This window comes from Eptesicus fuscus, chromosome 10, assembly GCF_027574615.1.
Source record: "Eptesicus fuscus isolate TK198812 chromosome 10, DD_ASM_mEF_20220401, whole genome shotgun sequence".
Lineage (NCBI taxonomy): Eukaryota > Metazoa > Chordata > Mammalia > Chiroptera > Vespertilionidae > Eptesicus > Eptesicus fuscus.
In genome coordinates this window covers 9,981,046-9,997,876 of record NC_072482.1, presented here as the reverse complement: position 1 = coordinate 9,997,876, position 16,831 = coordinate 9,981,046, and the positions used below count along the sequence as shown (strand labels likewise).

At 47.5% G+C, this 16,831-nt stretch overlaps 1 protein-coding gene across 3 annotated transcripts in view; it reads left to right on the top strand.

The window, feature by feature from the left end:
• The first annotated feature begins 12,163 nt into the window (after positions 1-12,163).
• Positions 12,164-16,831, top strand: part of MOCS1 (molybdenum cofactor synthesis 1) — a 44,549-nt gene continuing 39,881 nt past the window's right edge. For all 3 annotated transcript variants that reach the window (XM_028161177.2, XM_028161176.2, XM_008151942.3), the window contains exon 1: positions 12,164-12,364. In XM_028161177.2, the coding sequence (XP_028016978.2) occupies positions 12,242-12,364 (123 nt within the window). In that variant the 5' untranslated portion in view covers positions 12,164-12,241. The remainder of the gene's footprint in view (positions 12,365-16,831) is intronic.

Sequence of the window (16,831 nt, the reverse complement as noted above, 5' to 3'; positions counted from 1 at the left end):
GCTTCAGCTAATCAACATTTCTGTTCTTCTAGCCATAGTGATTGGTTCATCACAAATAAACACACCATCCAATTTGAACCAATGAGACAATTGTAGGGGCTTCTGGGAAATAAGATTTCCCTCTTCTGCAAGATCCCCAGAGGAGACCTTCTCCCTCTGGGGGTTGCAGTGTGGATATGGTATCGATAGCTGCTGAAACATGAAGGGCAGGGTGAACAAGAGAATCACAGGAGCCAGATGGAATCCTGAGCCTCTGGGCCTAACCATGCCCATGTCCAGGTCTGCCTTTAGACTGACTGTCAAGTTACATCAGACAGTAAATGTCCTGGTTGCTTCTTTTAAAGCCAGTTTGTATTGAGCTTTCCATTCTTGCTTCATTTCATAACTCATGCTTCATTTCAAAATCTACCTGTTCCCTCAAATCCCTCATTTTACTCCACTCCCAGCAAAGGATCTTGCCTTCTGATTCAAAGAGGAGATAGAGGTCAACTAATGCCATCAACTTATTTCCCTGGCACCTGTTTCTGAATGGGAACCTATCTCCTTCCTTCCTTCTAGTCTTTCTCCTCCACCTTCTCAGAAACTCAGCTTCCCCTGTGTCTTTGTCTTGCTTTCCACTAGTCCTTTTCATGCACTTCTCATTCTGGTTCAAGTGCTTTTCAATGTAAAAACATAACCTTTCATAATGCACCTCCTCATGTACCTGCCTCTCTTCTATTCTTCTCTGCTACATTTCTTGGGGTGGGGGGAATGAATGTGCTATCACAAAGAATTCAGTTGAGGACATGCTTAATGAGGATTTATGGAGCATTCAAGAGGTTCCACCCAGTAGACATGTTTACATGAAAGTTTGGGAAGGGGTGCTCAACACAGAAGCCTGGGCAGGAGACATAGATTGGGGCATCACTGGCATTTGGTAAATGGAAGCCACTGAAATTGGTGGGACCTCCAAGCAAGTGTGAGGAATGAGAATAGAAGAAGGCTAAGATGGAGCTTTGGGGGATGTGGATGCTTATGAGGGGAGTGGAAAAAAGGGGCATGTTCGAAGGAGACTGTGATAGAAAGCTCAGTGATAAGAGGAAAATGGGACAGAGATCCATCCCAGAAGCCAAGAGAGGAGTGTGCTCCCAGGAGGGAATAGTCAGTCAACTGCTACTGAGAGGTCAAGTATGATAGGACAGAACAGCTGGAGTTTCAAAGTGGCAGGGACAGAGGCCAGCTTTCAGTGGGGTGGGAGAGTAAGTGAGAGTTAAGTAGGAGGAGGAGAAAGCAACTATGGATGACTTTTTAAAAAAACTTTCCAACTATCTTAGTTTAGATTGCTCCAAAAACAGATGCTGGACGAGTACCTGGATGCAGGTAGTGTGTTCAGGAGGTGAACCTTGGAAGTACAAGTAAAGTGGGGTAAGGGGGACAGGAGTGGGGAGAAGTGTAGATGTTATTGTAATGCTTTGCTCTTTGACCCTTAGTGTCAGAAAAGGGAGGAGGGACAGGGTCAACCTCTTGTTAGATCATCCGACTACATTATTCCTCTCTGTGACTGAGCTCTATACATATTTTATTTTATTTTTTAAATCAGACATCTTTTTAAAAATATATTTTTTATTTATTTCAGAAGGGAAGGGAGAGGGAGAGAGAGAGATAGAAGCATCAATGATGAGAGAGAATCATTAATTGGTTGCCATCTGCACGCCACCTACTGGGGATTGAGACGACATCTCTGACATGTGCCCTTGACTGAAATCAAACCCAAGATCCTTCAGCCCAGCACCCTATCCACTGAGCCAAATTGGCTAGGGTTATACACTCTGTTTTTAAAAAGAGGACCTGATGACTTGACCTTGCTTTTCATGCATGCACCTGTACCATCATTGTTTATCAGCATTTACTGATCATGCACCATGTGTTAGAGGCAATGGACCTTAGACTCAGCCAAGACATGGCTGGCTGCAGGACTGTGACAGAACAGTCTTGAAGAAAATATGGAAATAAGATGAACTGGCCATCTCCACTCTCACCTCTTTCTCAAAAGGTCAAGGGAAGAAGACAATCAGGGTGTGATTGGGGGAAGAATAAAGCAGAGAGGGCTGGAAGAGGCTGGCAGTGCTTAAAGCTGAGCTAAAGCTTGGCTGAGTTGTGAGTCCCGTGAACAATCTCTACGTGTACAGTTAGGTATCCCTTCTATGGTATTGCAGAGGCAGAATTGTGCGGGCACATATATGCCTTCTGAATACACATTGAATGCACAGAAGCAGGTGACTTAGGGTAGACACCCAGGAAGAGCGTTCCCTGTGGTGCCTGTGGGAAGGGAGCTAAACAACTGGATGCCTATGATCTTGGTTCTGCCCTGATGACCTCATCTTTGATATCTTTGCCTGATTACCAGCCCCCCTCACACATTTCTGGGGGTCTTTCTTGGGTCTGAAAAAAAGGCCACATGAATAGCCACATATGGGAAAGCAGTATGCATGTGTATAACTCTGGGAAAGTTTCAAATGCTGGGAAAGGGAAAACAGGAATCACAAGCATTTAGGAGTCAACTGTGCACTTGTCTTGGAAATGGAGTGAAAAATTATGACAGGTCTGTGGTTAGAGTTGGAGATAAACATTTTTCTTTTGATCAAACTCTCACACCCATGACTCAGATGGTACCGCTCACTGCTCAAGGGCACACTCCTCTCCTTCTTTAACCCCCCAGCAGAAGCTCTCTTCCTGTTCACCTATGAACTTATTATCCTTATTAGTCTTTAATAAATAAATAGTTTTTAAATGATAACGGTTTCATATTAATTGTCTATTAAATTACTATTTGACAGTAACATTTACATTGATTTAACTCTTAGGCACAGATTGGTTCAATTGTTATCACTTTTTAATTGATCTTGGCTTTTGTACCAATCAATATCTTGTCAGGACCTAAAGGGTACACTCAAATTGGGAGAGTCCAATAAAGTGATTTATAAAGATGTGGGCTAGGTGTCAGGAAACCCAGGGGCAGGGGGTGGGAGGAAGGAGGGGCTGGTAACTGAACCGCATCCAGCAGGGCCAATGGTGAACCTGGGGAGGGGCGGTGAAGAATTAAAGAAAACAGACAAGAGAATATAGTTGGGGCCAGGTGGATCACTGCACCTGGATGAGGACACAGTGACCCTACCTGTAAGCCAGATCTTTATTTTATAGTCAGATCACACAAAGCAAAACAAGGAAGCGGTCAAGATATTTACAATGTTCTTGCGAGTTTCAAATCTACTTCTTTCCTGTTATTGCAATTCTCTGAACTTTATCAAGCTTTATTTTGGCAGTACTCACTGTACCTCCCGCAGCCCACATTTCTCAGCTACCTAGGACTACAAGGTCGGACTACAAGGTCAAGCTTACATACAACCATAGCCTTTGGCTATAATTGTGCTGGGAGGGCTTTGCCCTCCAAGCTGGGACTTGTATGTGGCTTTTCCACAAGAGGACCATGCCCTCTCATCAGTCCGAGGCTTGATCCTGTCCAAACACTGTAGCCGCTCTCCACAGGTAACCACAGCTAGGCCTGAAGGAGCAAGGACAGGGGAACAGATCATAGACACCAGGAAGGAGAGAGCCACTTGGGAAGGAGTGCCTTGACAGAAGCTGTGGCTGTCATTGAAGGACATGACCATCCTGGGTGGCCACTCAGGAAGGAGCTGAATGAGGGATGAGCTCCTGGACATCTTCTCCCCCTCTGATCTCCTACCAGGGATCCCCACTGGACTAACCCAGTCAGAAGGCAGAAGATGAGGGTTGTCCCTCCACGTCTCCCTTCCAGAGAAGAGGTCTGGAGGTGGAAACAGAAAATATCCCCATTCCAGAAAGCAAAAACCCTAATTTCTCTCTTAGAGCAGGTGTTTCATATCATATGGACTGCCCAGTCTACCAAACCTAAAGGAAAATAAAAAATCTCTTTCATCTTGACCTGGGGAGGGAATGGAGCTCCAGAACACCATCCTCTTCCCTGAGGAGGTGATCAGAACCAAAAGGAGGGAGTGTGGACGCTTCTCTCTGATGAACGTTTAAGTTTATGTTGATTGCCCTTGGCCCCATTCTGCATGTCCACAATCCTTTATCTGTAACTCCAAATTCCAAAGTACTTCTGAAACTGGGCTTCTCCATACTACATTGATCAGCAAAACATGACCTATTGACATGGACGATTTATAACCATTATCTATCCCACTTAGTGTGAATATATTTGTTTTCTTGCAGAAAAATTGCTGATTACCAAAGACTTCCATAGACCCTGCATTATGTAAAATTATATATATATATTTTTTTTTCTCTTTTACACACACATACAATGTATATAAGTCCATGGCTTTTCCAAATTCCAAAACATTTCTAAATTCCAAAATCTATTTAGCTCCTCTGTCTTTAGATAAGAGATTTTAGACTTGTGTTCTCATTCACACATCCATAACATTCTTTAGGGAAGAATAGGGTGTGTTTTGTTTTTCATTTGTAATTAATAGACTTTCTTTACCTAGAATGTGACTTTGATATAAAATATAAAGATTTTTTAAGTTAAAATTACTTCTCTTTTTAGTATCTCCCTGTCCCTTCAGAATAGAATGTAAGATTATGAAAGATAATAGATTATGGAACAGAATTAAAGCAAAAAAGGAGAGATCTTAAGGGATACTCAAGGAGAATTTACTGAAAAGATTATTTGAGGCGTGTGGTCAGGGTCAAGGACAATGCTTATGAAAATGGATTTTAGAGCCAGACTTTCTGGGTTCAAATCTCAGTTTCACCACTTACTAGCTATGTGTTCTTCTCTAATTACTTAACTTCTTTGTGCCTTATTTTATATTTGAATAATACAGTAAAATGCTATTTAATTTATTTTTCACAACCACCATCCTATGAAGTAGCTAAGACAGGCAAGTATCCCTTTGACCTATGAGGAAACCAGAGACGTTAATATATTTGGATAGGGAAAGAACTTGTGGCAAGTGAGGCCTGACAGTCAGATCCCTCTGCTGCCAAGATTGGGCTCTTTCCAATTCACTATCTGCCTCATTTAAAGAGGCGTGCCCCTCCCTGACTGCTCCAGGAGGGAGCCAGGTCACGTGGTGTTCTTGGCACAGCCAATTCTCAAACAAGCAGGAGGAGCTTCTGGGGTGTTTCCAGAACTGTCAACCTTTGATATTCCTTGTTTCATATCTCCACCCCTGTAACTACCCCAACTTGATTTAACAAACAACAATCACATGATCCAGACAGTGTAATTTTATTTTGCCTGCAGAGGAATCAGGGATGAATAAGTGGATTTGATTGTCTTAGAAGAATTAGATGCTATTTTCCATTCAAAGAAAGAACTGAAAGTGAGTTGTTGTTTTTTCTCTGAATGTGTGGGTTTTAACACGCTACAGTCAACTCTGCAGGTAGGAGTGAAATAAAGTCACATGTCATATCATCTCTTGCCTCCCTAGGCCTGGTGGGAAGGAAAGCAGAGTCAGAGGGGTAGATATCCACGCCTCTGTCCTCCTGACCACTGCTTCCCTACCATGGAAGCCCGAGGGCAAGGGAGCCCATGGAATCAACCTCTCAGAGCACAGAGCAAAGCAAAGACAGGCGAACACGATCCCAGATGAGGGTGGGCAAATGGAGAACAACCACCCCGGAATTCTACCAATACAGATAGCAAAGGCATCTCTTTCCTGTAATGGGGATAGGTAATATCTTTAAAGAAACAGCAATTCACAGGAGGAATTCACACACTGCATTAATGTGACCGTGCAGAAACTTCATTTCTTTAATTTGCCTTTTCTCCTTTCTTTCCTTCTGATTCAAACTGGCCTCTTCAAGTACTCTGACTTACCTGCCGCCTCCTCCCCTACACGTCCCACTCCCTTAATCATTAAATCCCTGAGACAATGAGGCCCTGGTCAACATTAAACAAATTTGGGAACAAAGCCTCGGGTCTACTGACCACAGAGACTGAGTTTTCAGTAAACTAAAAAAAAAAAAACATCCAGGCCTCAGTTGCGTTTCAACTCCAGACCCAGGAAAGCAGAACAAACCAGATGAAGTGACGCCATGGCTGACATCAGGAGGAGATGCAGTGATCAACTACCCCCTATCTTAGTGCTGGCCAATCAGCACCCTAGTAGCGACCAATCAGTATAGACCAAGACCCTAACTCATTTAGTCACCATAGTAAATTATTCTCCTCGCCCCCTCCCCCATATAACCCATCCCCTGAAAGCCATTGGTGAGGTCTTTGAGCATTACCTCACCTTTGACTCTCAGTGCTGCGTCATTTCCTAAACTAATAAACCCTTACTTTCTTGCCTGCAAATGATTGGACTTTGATGTGCACAGGCAAATGGGCCCCTTTAGTCCAGGAACATTAATTATCCATTGCTGTGGACCAAGTTACCCCAAATGTAGTGGCTTAAAACAACAAGCACTCATTATCTCACAGTTCCTAAGGGACATAAATCTGGCAGCAGCCAGCTGGTTGGTTCTGGCTGGGGTATCCCATGAGATTGCAGATGCTTGAAGCTTGGACTGGGCTGGAGGACCTGCATCCCAGCTGGCTCACTCGCATGGCTGCTGGCTGATAAAGTCAGTAATTATCTCAGTTCCTTGCTGGCCATGGGCAGGGGGTTTCAGTTCCTGACCACGTGGACCTCTCCAAAGAGCTGCTCCCAACGTGGCAACTGGCTTCTCCCAGAGGGAGTGATTCAGGAGAGAGAGCAAGGGGAAAGCTACATCCTTTTACCAACTACCTTCCGAAGCCCAACACCATCACTTTTGCCACATTCCATGTATTGGAATTCCCAAGTTTAGCTCACATTTAAGGGGAGGGGAACTAGGTTCCACTTTTGAAGTGAGGAGTTCTTAGTAATTGAAGAACCTATTTAAAACCACCGTATACTCGGAAGGAGGTTAGAAGGGAAAATGGTTCAGAGTGGTTTCATAATAGGAATGGAGGGCTGGTCTGCCAAAGGTCTGAGGAGATCTCGGAAGAAGGTCCTCAGTGCCCTTCCACACCCTCCTCTTCTCCCGGACACCAAGGGTCCTGGGACACCCTGGTAGTGGGGCCCTGCAGGGACCCATTCTTCTTGGCAATCCCATCCCTGTGCCTTCTTAATCTTCCCAACTCATTATTATACCTACCCCAGTTCCCTCTATCTTTCTTGGCTCCTTATTCTTGAGAAACAGTTAATCGAATTTAATTGGAGTATTCGTGGTTTATAATGGACCCACAAATCCCTACGGCAAGTTACCAGCGGCTTAATAGATCTAAAGACATCAATCTCTACAATCTCTTTCACGTGGGAGAACGACTGCTTCAGTGACTTTAGTAAGCCACTTCTGACTCCCCAATGATATCATAAAACAACAGAACACCTGCTCAACATTGTATGATTGAGTTATCCCAGCAAAGCTGAAGACCTGTTTATGATTTGCAACTGACAAGAATCCTGCACCAGGAGAGAGAGACTGAGTGGCAGAGGTTAGACATGAAATGTGGAGTTGCTCCCCAGCAAGGGGCTCTGCACTGAACTTGGTCTGCTAGGCAGGATCCCTGAAGCCATCATCCCACCACTATTCCCTTAGCAAAACAGGTAGCTCACTTCAGGAGCCCAGGGAAATAGGGAGTTGGTAGGAGGTTACTTTATTTTCAATGATGTGGGGAGAATGATGCGGACACAGAGCAATTACAAAACACTATTAGGCTGCCGCTGGTTTTCCAGAAGATGAGTGAGTATATAATAAGGCAGCAGTTCTCAAACTGTTGGTCAGGAACTCTTTCTACTCTTAAAAAGTATCAAAGACCCCAAATGATCTTTGCTTGTGTGTTATTTAACATCTATTTACTGTATCAATTAATTTCACTCAATATTTACCATATTAGAAATTAAAACGGAAACAATTTATTATTTTTAAAATGAGTTAAGTACTTTAAAGTCAATAATACCTATTACATGTTAACATAACATTAAAATAACTATTTTTAAAAATATAGAAAGGTGGCATTGTGGTGTATTTTTGCAAATCTCTTTAATGCCAGGCCTAGTAGAAGCAGCTGGATTGCCATACATGCTTTTGCATTCAATCTGTTGTGAAATCATAATCGGATAACCTGTGGGAAAAAAAACTCTGAACAGCCATGGGAGCATGAGAAGGCAGATAAATCTTAGCATTATTATGCAAATAGTTGACCTCAGAAACAAATCCTTTGAGAACCACTAAATTAAAGAGGTATTACAGCCCTGACCGGTTTGGCTCAGTGGATAGAGCATCAGCCTGAGGACTGAAGGGTCCCAGGTTCGATTCCGGTCAAGGGCATGTACCTTGGTTGCAGGCACATCCCCAGTAAGAGGTGTGCAGGAGGCAGCTGATCGATGTTTCTCTCTCATGGATGTTTCTAACTCTCTATCCCTCTCCCTTCCTCTCTGTAAAAAAATCAATAAAATATATTTAAAAAAAAATAAAGAGGTATTACAAACTCTCCTCTTAATTTTGCCGATGGCAAACTAAACAAGAGAGTGCTAACATCAGCGCTTCATGGCTCTGGGAGTATGGCTGACATGTGCAGGCATGTAAGGCCACCAGGGCTGCTGCTCTCAGTATGCAAGGGGAGCCACAGGGATGAATAAAAGGAAGAGTTGTCCAGAGGAATGGAAAAGCCTGGATGGCACATTAGAGCACAAGGGGAATTTTGTTCCTGTGTATGATTTTTACTAATATCTGCTTCCCAGGAACTCTTTGTGGGAAGGCTAAGGTTCACTTCCTTTTGAAATTACACCGAGTGGTCAGATTATTATGATCTCTAAACACATAATAATCTGGCCACTCAGTGTATGTCCTATATAATAAAAGGCTACTATGCAAATTGTCCCCTCGACCAGTAGTTCGACCAGCAGGCAGGCCGGCCAACCACCCATGTCCTCTCCCCCTGGCCTGGCTGGCTGGATCCCACCCATGCACGAATTCATGCACCGGGCCTCTAATACACACACACACACACACACACACACACACACACACACACACACACACTGAGTGGCCTGATTATTATGCGTTCAGAGATCATAATAATAATCTGGCCACTCAGTGTAGATGTAGCCATGCAACTTGCTCTGAGCAGAGTGATGTGTGACCTTTTCAGGAAGAAGCTCCAGGAGCCACTTTGCTCTTTGCTGTAGTCTTTCCCTCTTGGTAATTGTCAATGTTCCATGTGGTTATTAGCTGCCCCATCAGCCTGGGGTCCAGGGTGAGGACAACATTGATGGGGAACCATCCCTAGCTAACCCTTGCTGGACATATAATACAAATGAAAAACAACATGTGTGGTTTTCAGCCATTGAGATGTTGGGCTTGTTTGTTATAAAAGCACAATCTGTCTCATCCTGACTGATACAGCCACCTGACTAGAAAGGCAAGTAAAGGATACAAAATGTACCATTTAATGCACACCTATTGGGAGCTTACTGTTCGTCAAACACAATGCTAGGTGCTATGATTACAAATGGTTTAGATTTGGCACCACCCTCAAAGGGCTTACAAATAAATAAATAATAAACAAACAAACTGTCTCTCTGTTGAAATTGCCACTATTTTAACAAAGGTGAAGCTAGGGGATTATGGGAGGGAGAAATCCATGAGTCCTGCATCTGTCATGGAACCGGCAAGGATCAGACAGCATACTTACCTGGGATTTTTGAAGGGGTTTTTAACTGAAGAGACCATTTTTGAGATGTGGGCAGGGTTAAAGTGGCCAACAGGGATATGGAGGCATTCGTGGCAATCAACAGGGGAAAGACAACCTCACCACAGGCCAAAGGACAGGGTTAGGAATGGTGTTACTGGGCCTGGCAAGATCCGGACTCATTGCAGAGGAGCTGTGTGACACCAGCTATAGTTCTAGAAGGGCACAGTCATTGCCACAACCACATCAAAACAGGCAGGGAGCAGGAGAAGGCAATACTCTTAATTCTCTCTCCTTCTGCTCTCTGATCTCTTGTCTGTGCTTCCTACTGGCCAGATCCATTTGGACCCAAGAGACAGGAGGCTGGTTATCAAGGTGGTCTCTACATCCAAGGACAAATATTTTTATAAGAAGGAGGCAGAAGGAGAATTAAGACAGAAGAGAAGCCAGTCATGGGATAGAAGCAGTCACAGAGAGAAGATGCTGCACTGCTGGCTTTGAAGATAAAGAAGGGGACCTTGAGCCAAGGAATGCAGCTCTGGATGCTGGAAAAGGCAAAGAAGACAGCTTCTCCCGAGAGCCCCTGGAGGGAGCACACCTGCCAACATCATGGTTTTGGCCCAGTACAACTCATTTTAAACTCTGGTCTCTAGAACTGTGGGAGAATCATTTTGTTTTAAGCCACCAATTTGTGGCAACCTGTTATAGCAGTAATATGAAACGTCAATAGCTTAGGACAGAATCTCCGTTGCCTCTAAATTCTAAGGACTTGATACTGGATCAAGTTTATTACGTCATGTGACTTCTCACTTGCAAAAATATGATATTTGTTCTCCTCACCCCCACACCCAGTTCTCCTGACAAATCCAGACATCAAATTTAGCAGTGGACGGAGCTTTGAACAGTCCTCAGTGGTCCTCAGGCCCTGGGTAAACAGATTTCTGTCAGGCCTGTCCCCACCAGTTTCAAACATATCCAGACACACACTAACCCCCTGTAATGTATTGTCTGAATTTTGAATAACATCACAAGAAATCTTGAGTCTAAGGCTAAAATCATTTCAGCTTTTCTGATGGTCTTGCTGCCTTTTGTTTTAGTCCAGTGGTCGGCAAACTGCGGCTTGGCTCACGAGCCACGGTTTGCTGCTCTGTTGACTAATGAGTTTGCTGACCACTGACCTAGACTCTCGATTCCAATAATTACAGGCTGTTGTTGTTCCTTGTGATTAAGCCCCTATCCCAGTGATCGGCAAACTCATTAGTCAACAGAGCGGCAAACCGCGGCTCGAGAGCCGCATGTGGCTCACGAGCCGCAGTTTGCCAACCACTGTTCTAGTCAGTTATATAGTCAGTTATTCTTTCCTCTCCACTAGTCTGTCAATTCTGCAAGACCAGAAACTATATACCCATTTCCTAATATGCACTTGGCAGTTAGTATGTTCCAGTCGATGTTTGAGTCTTGCTATTCCACAACAATAGAGTTTTGGATGCAATAAATAGGCTGGTTTGAGTATAATGATTCTTAGCACATAGGTTAGTTATTGAGTGTGCATTCCCATCCAAAATCTTACAAGACTGTAGCTCTTTGTTTCTGAGAGTGAGAGACATCTCCCCCTACATTCCTAACACAGACTAAACTTTGACTTTAGGAATCAGATTGTCCTGGGTTTAAATCCCAGCTTTTCCATCTATCAACTATACAACTTTGGGAAAATTACTTAACCTCTCTAAGCCTCAGCTTCCTCAGCTGCAAGATTGACACTCTGTTCTCTGCAGGATTATTGTAGTATTACATGATGCCTCGCATGGAGTTTGCTTGGAGTGTAGGAAGCATTACAAAACTGATTTCCACTTAGTCAATGACTTCTTCCATATATTCCTTTTTAAAACGGTGAGGCCAAGATTGTGAATGTTCTGTGGGAGCACAAGTGGAGAAGTATACCTTGAAAGAGGCAGCTGACCGACCGTCCTACAACCAGGGCCTAGACTACTGTGGAGGGAGTGAGATGAGTTATAAGCATGCAGGGTGAGATAATGTTTTTATATAAAATGTTGATAATTTTTTTGCATTTATTCTGACTATTCAAAATATTGCATTAAAATATTATTTATCTTGATTACCTACTTTATTGGCACACTCTTATTTAAATTTTGCACCCAAAGCAATGCTTTATTCACCTGTCCCTAGTCCTGCTCTGCCTACAGAACTTTGTGCCAGTTACATCACTGCGTAGGTACGGAACCAGAACAGCCAGAGAAGCCTGTAGGAAAAGACCTCGGTTTTCCTCCGAGTTTGAACTTGTGCTTTCCAAACCCTAGAAACTATTACCCTGCATAGAGAGAGAGCAGACGGCGTGGACTACAACTCCCAGAAGGCTGCGCGGCACGGGGCCCTCTCCGATTGGCTGCACGGCTCGGAACCATCGCCGATTGGCTGCGCTGGCCCCGCCCCCGCCCGCCCTGGCCGAGATGACCCAGGGCGGCGAGCCCCGGGCTAGAGTGCTCCCGAAGCCGGCTACTCAGGCGAGTCTCGGCCAGGCCCACAGGCTCCATGGCGACGCGGCCCGTGTCCCGGATGCTGCGGCGGGTCCTGGGGTCCAGTGTCCGGAGCTGCAGCTCAGGGGCTCCGGTGACGCAGCCCCGACCCGGGGAGCCCTCCCAATCTGCGGCGGAGGTGAGCCCGCTCGCCCGCATCTGCACCCTCCCGGGAGCGGCTGCCTGGCAAGCTGCCCCCTATGCCCAGAGAAGCACCCAGGCTAGCCTGGGGCCAGCGCTTCTGGGAGGGACTCCTCGTCGCTTCATTGGGGGTGGGGAGAGGAGTGCCGTGATGTTCCCTAGATGGACTGTCCGTCTCTCAGATACTTCAGGGTGGGGGAGGGGTTCGCTCCTTGGGGGTCTTGCTTAAACGCCTCCCTGCCCACCAGCCCTGCAGCCCCCACCAGGTCTGAGTGGCCTCCGGGGGTGGGGGGCAGGCGGATAGGGCTTTGGGTCCTAGGAGATGTTATCAGTACCCCTCTCAGCCCCGCCTCACGCTCAACCTCTTCCTTAAACAGTTTCCTCCCCATCCCCCAGCGGACTTGTCTGGGTATGACCAGGTGTTGTTGAGACACCCTTCTGTAAAGTGTGACACTGCCCCAAATGTCACCTTGGTGCCACCAATAGGCAGTTGTCACCTGGGTGGTCACAGGGCTCTCACTTTCTGTTTCATCTTCATTTCCTTCAGGAAGGTTCAGCTTCGTTTAAGGCAGCCGGGAGCAGGACCTGGGCCCTTCAGGTTAGGGCTTCCGTATCTATCTCTTCAGGGTAGGGAGCCCCTTCCCCCCCTCCTCCCACCTCCCAGTCCCTGACAGCATCCCTCAGAGTGATTCCTATAATCACAAGTTTGAAGTTTGCTCTTGTGTTGTGCCTGTGGTCAGAGAATAATTTGGGGAGAAGCATCTCTTTTATTTGCTGAAACCTTAGTTCTAGACCCATCTGGTCCTTCTCCTCCCGTCTCCCAGCACGAGCCTTCAAGTCCTGGGGTTCATCAGATCCTGCTCCCCCACCTCCCTCACTACTGCCCAATGAGGGGGAGCCTAACGTGCAGTCCCCTCTGGGATCCTCAGATAAACAGGTCCGGTTGCCGGGGAATGGAGAAAATGTTCAGTATTCTTGACCTCTGAACTCCATTGAGGGGGAGGGAGGAAAGCAGAGATCGCTGAGAGATCTTTAAACAGTTCCAGAAAAGGGAGGTTTCTTCCTGCCCCGCCTCTAGCTCATTTTATACCTTTCGTGAGAGGACCTGTGCTCAGGGCTTTAGTCCTCACAGTAACGCATGGAGTCAGTCTGTAAATGTGAAGGGCAGAGTGTATTTCAGTGTGGAGGCTTATGAAGTGACTCCCCTGAGTCACAGGGCTGGAAAGGGGCAGGAACTCAAACTCCGGTGCCTGTGGGGAGGACGGGGGAGACGCTGCCCCTGCCCTTTCCTTTGCCCTGGGAAGGGAGCTGTCATGAGCAGGGAAGAACATGGACTGTGGGACAGAGCGCCTGGAATTGAGTCCCAGCCCTGCCACTTCCCAGCTGTGTGAACCTCACCTCTCAGGGCCTCACCTTCCCATTTGTAAAGTGGAATGATAATCAGGTGGTTGTAGGGTTAATAATGTATATATACTCACACGCATACTTAGAACAAAGCCTGGCACACGTCAGTGCTCTGTTAAGTGTGTATTTGTTGTAATTATTATCTTTGCTGTCACTGGCCCATGCGGTGTCCCGTCAGTCCCCTCCCACGTGGACATTCAAGATAGCCATTCTGTCAGCTATTGGACCACAGACCGCCCATCTCGGTCGTTCCCCTCTGGCGTTGTCCTCAGCAGACAGGTTGTCCCTTGAGTGCTGGATGCTCTCCCGCCTTTCTTGGAATTTGCCCACAGTGCTCAGCCCGGGGATCTGCCTGCAGTGGAGTCAGCAGATAGTTTTGATTGTTTGAAACCCAAGTGAGGGGCATGGGCCATAGGCACAGGAAAGGGAGCCCCGAGTTTGCAGTCTTGCTCGGCCTCCAATTTTCCCTGGCTCCTGGGCTGCCACTCCTTCCCTCTTCAGGTCCTCACCAGAGGGTTGAAGCAGCCCTTCTTGACACGGTGGGGAGGGCACAGAATGCCTTGGAGACTCTCAGGGGAGAGAGGCCTGGAGGCGCATGTGGTCAGCCTATCCCAGAGCCTGCCAGTTCGCGAGAGCAGGGGTGGGGGCCCCCGGGCCCCTGTCCCCCTTTCCTTCCTGCAGGGTACCTTTTCCCACACCCCGCACAGGGCCTTGGCCCTCTGGTTTGGGATGGGGAGGCGTTGCTTGGAGAGACAGAGGGGCAAGCCACTGGGTAGCTAACATTTCTGTGTTGGGGCGCGGATGTGAGAGAGCCACTGTGAGGCTGGCTGAAAGGAGGCCTTGGACTGGTCCAAGGACAGGTTGAGCAGCTTCTACATGTAGAAAGGGTAAGTGGCGGCGTGTGGGGCCGTGGGCATGTGGGCACGTGGGCATGTGGGGATGTGGGAAGGGGAGAGATGGCTACCTGCCATTGTGATGGGGCGGCCCGGACAATCTTCTCCAGGAGGCTTACCCGAGTCCAGAAGCACTGCACCCCTCTTCCTACCTCTCAGGCTCCGTGTGGGCTTTGTTGGGGCAACAGGGGACTGGTCTAGGTGCTGGGCCAGCTGCCTCAGGCAGGGGAGAGAGGGACTCTGCAAGGCCACGGCACCCCGGTGTGCAAATGGCTGGAAAGGAGAGATGGTGGAGAGAGGTTCTGGAAAGGAACTGGGTATAGGAGAAGGTAGGAGGGACCGCAGGGCCTGGCCTGGGGCAGGACACATGGAGGGAAAGAGACAGAGGGCAAGCAGGGTGTTATCTGGACTCCCAGCCTGGGCAGCTCTGTAAAAGCTTTGCTTTGGTAAGTGTGCCACTCCTCGCCAGGAGCCAGAGATGTGAAGACCTCACACTTAGGGTGGGGTAAGGGGGGGAGGGAGTGAGGCCGGGGGCTGGGCGCTGTGCTGAGTCCTCTCACGTGGCAGAGGTAATCTGGGGGCACCCGGGGTATACATCATTGCAAACTGCTGGTCAGGCAGGGCCACTGATATTCGAGTTCAGCGTGTGCTTTTTCTCCTGAATAACCCTGCTACCCTGTGTATACTCTAGAGCTATTCGGGGCTGGCCTTTACCATTGAAATCTAATGCCCAAGTGACCAATGCCCGGGGAGACGCTTAACTCCTTAGTACTACCCTTGTCCACGCCACTCCACTCCGCTCCAGTCCGCCCTGGGCAGGGAGACAAGAGGTAAGCAGGTAGCATGTGGTAGGCTGCTGAGAACTGGTTATTGGCACTGGCATCGGTGCCTTGGTGGTGTGACAGCAGGTCACGTCCCAGCCGTGGGTGGGAAGGCCAGGGCCTTGCAGGACTGGGAAGGGTGGGAAAACTAGCACTCACAACTAGTGCTGCTCAAGAATACTTGATTGATGATTGAATACGTGTTTAAGTAGGAGTTATTTTAAGAAAATGGCAGGAATCACATATTTAATACCTATTCTGTGCCAGGAACACCGCCCATCGAGTTAGGTAGAAATATTATCCACACTTTATGGATGAGGAAGCCAAGGCTTAAAGAATTTAGCTCGACAGGTAGTTCGTAAGGAGCAGAGCCAAGCTTGTAATTCAGGTTTGCCTACTCCCAAAGCCTGTGCTAGAACCACAGCAACTACCCCGGAGTAAACCAGCTGCTGCTGCTTTTGTCCTGGGGTGGCTGGGCCAGGAGTCCTCAGCCCTGGCTGCAGGGAGGAAGCTCCAGCCCTTCAAACACACACAGATCCAAAGCTTGCCCCATCCCAGAGCCATTGGCGGGCTCTGGCCTCAGTACTAGGAGCTCTGCAGTGATGTTGATGGGCAAGCAGAGTCGGGAGCCGCTGTACCACGCTACACCACGTGGGCAGTCGAGGCCAGCCCGGAAATGCGTGATGACCCCAGTGTAACCTTCTCTTTGGAGTAGGAGCCTGCCTCTTGGCTTGTGGACACAGTTTGCCACTAGCTACTGACATGTAGTGTAGACACCAGGATACCGAGTCCCACAGGAGGGCTCCCCACACGGGAAGCAGCCTGGTCCAGGCTGGGCCCTGGGAATCTGAGCAGCTGGGGCTTTCTATTCTGATATGTATAGCCCTTCCTGGGGGAGGCATTGCTGCTACCCTGCCTGTGGCCCTGCCCTCTGAGTCCTGGGCTCCTTTGACTGGCACTGGTATTTTTTCCTCAAGGAGATTTAAGGGAAAGGAAGAAACTAGAAGAACAAAAGTGAGGATATGCAGTTGGAGGAGAAAAGAGGCAGGGATGAGGCTTGTTAATATCCGAGAAAGAGAGAGGGCGAGAGAGGGTGTGTGTGTATAGGAGGCTGGGCAGGTGCGGGCAGTACAGAGTCTGAATGAACCTAGATAAGGTCACTCCAGGTCTCAAAGTGGAATTGGGCCTGCCCCTGCCTGGCCAGAACAGAGCATCTAATTTCCTTGTGGATGCCCCATTACACTGCTGGCTCCCTGATTCTGCTGAGTCATACTCCTTGGCCCTCACTTGCTCCCAATTCCTGGATTTATTTTGGCGCCTCCCTCACCCAGCCACCTCCCCTGTATG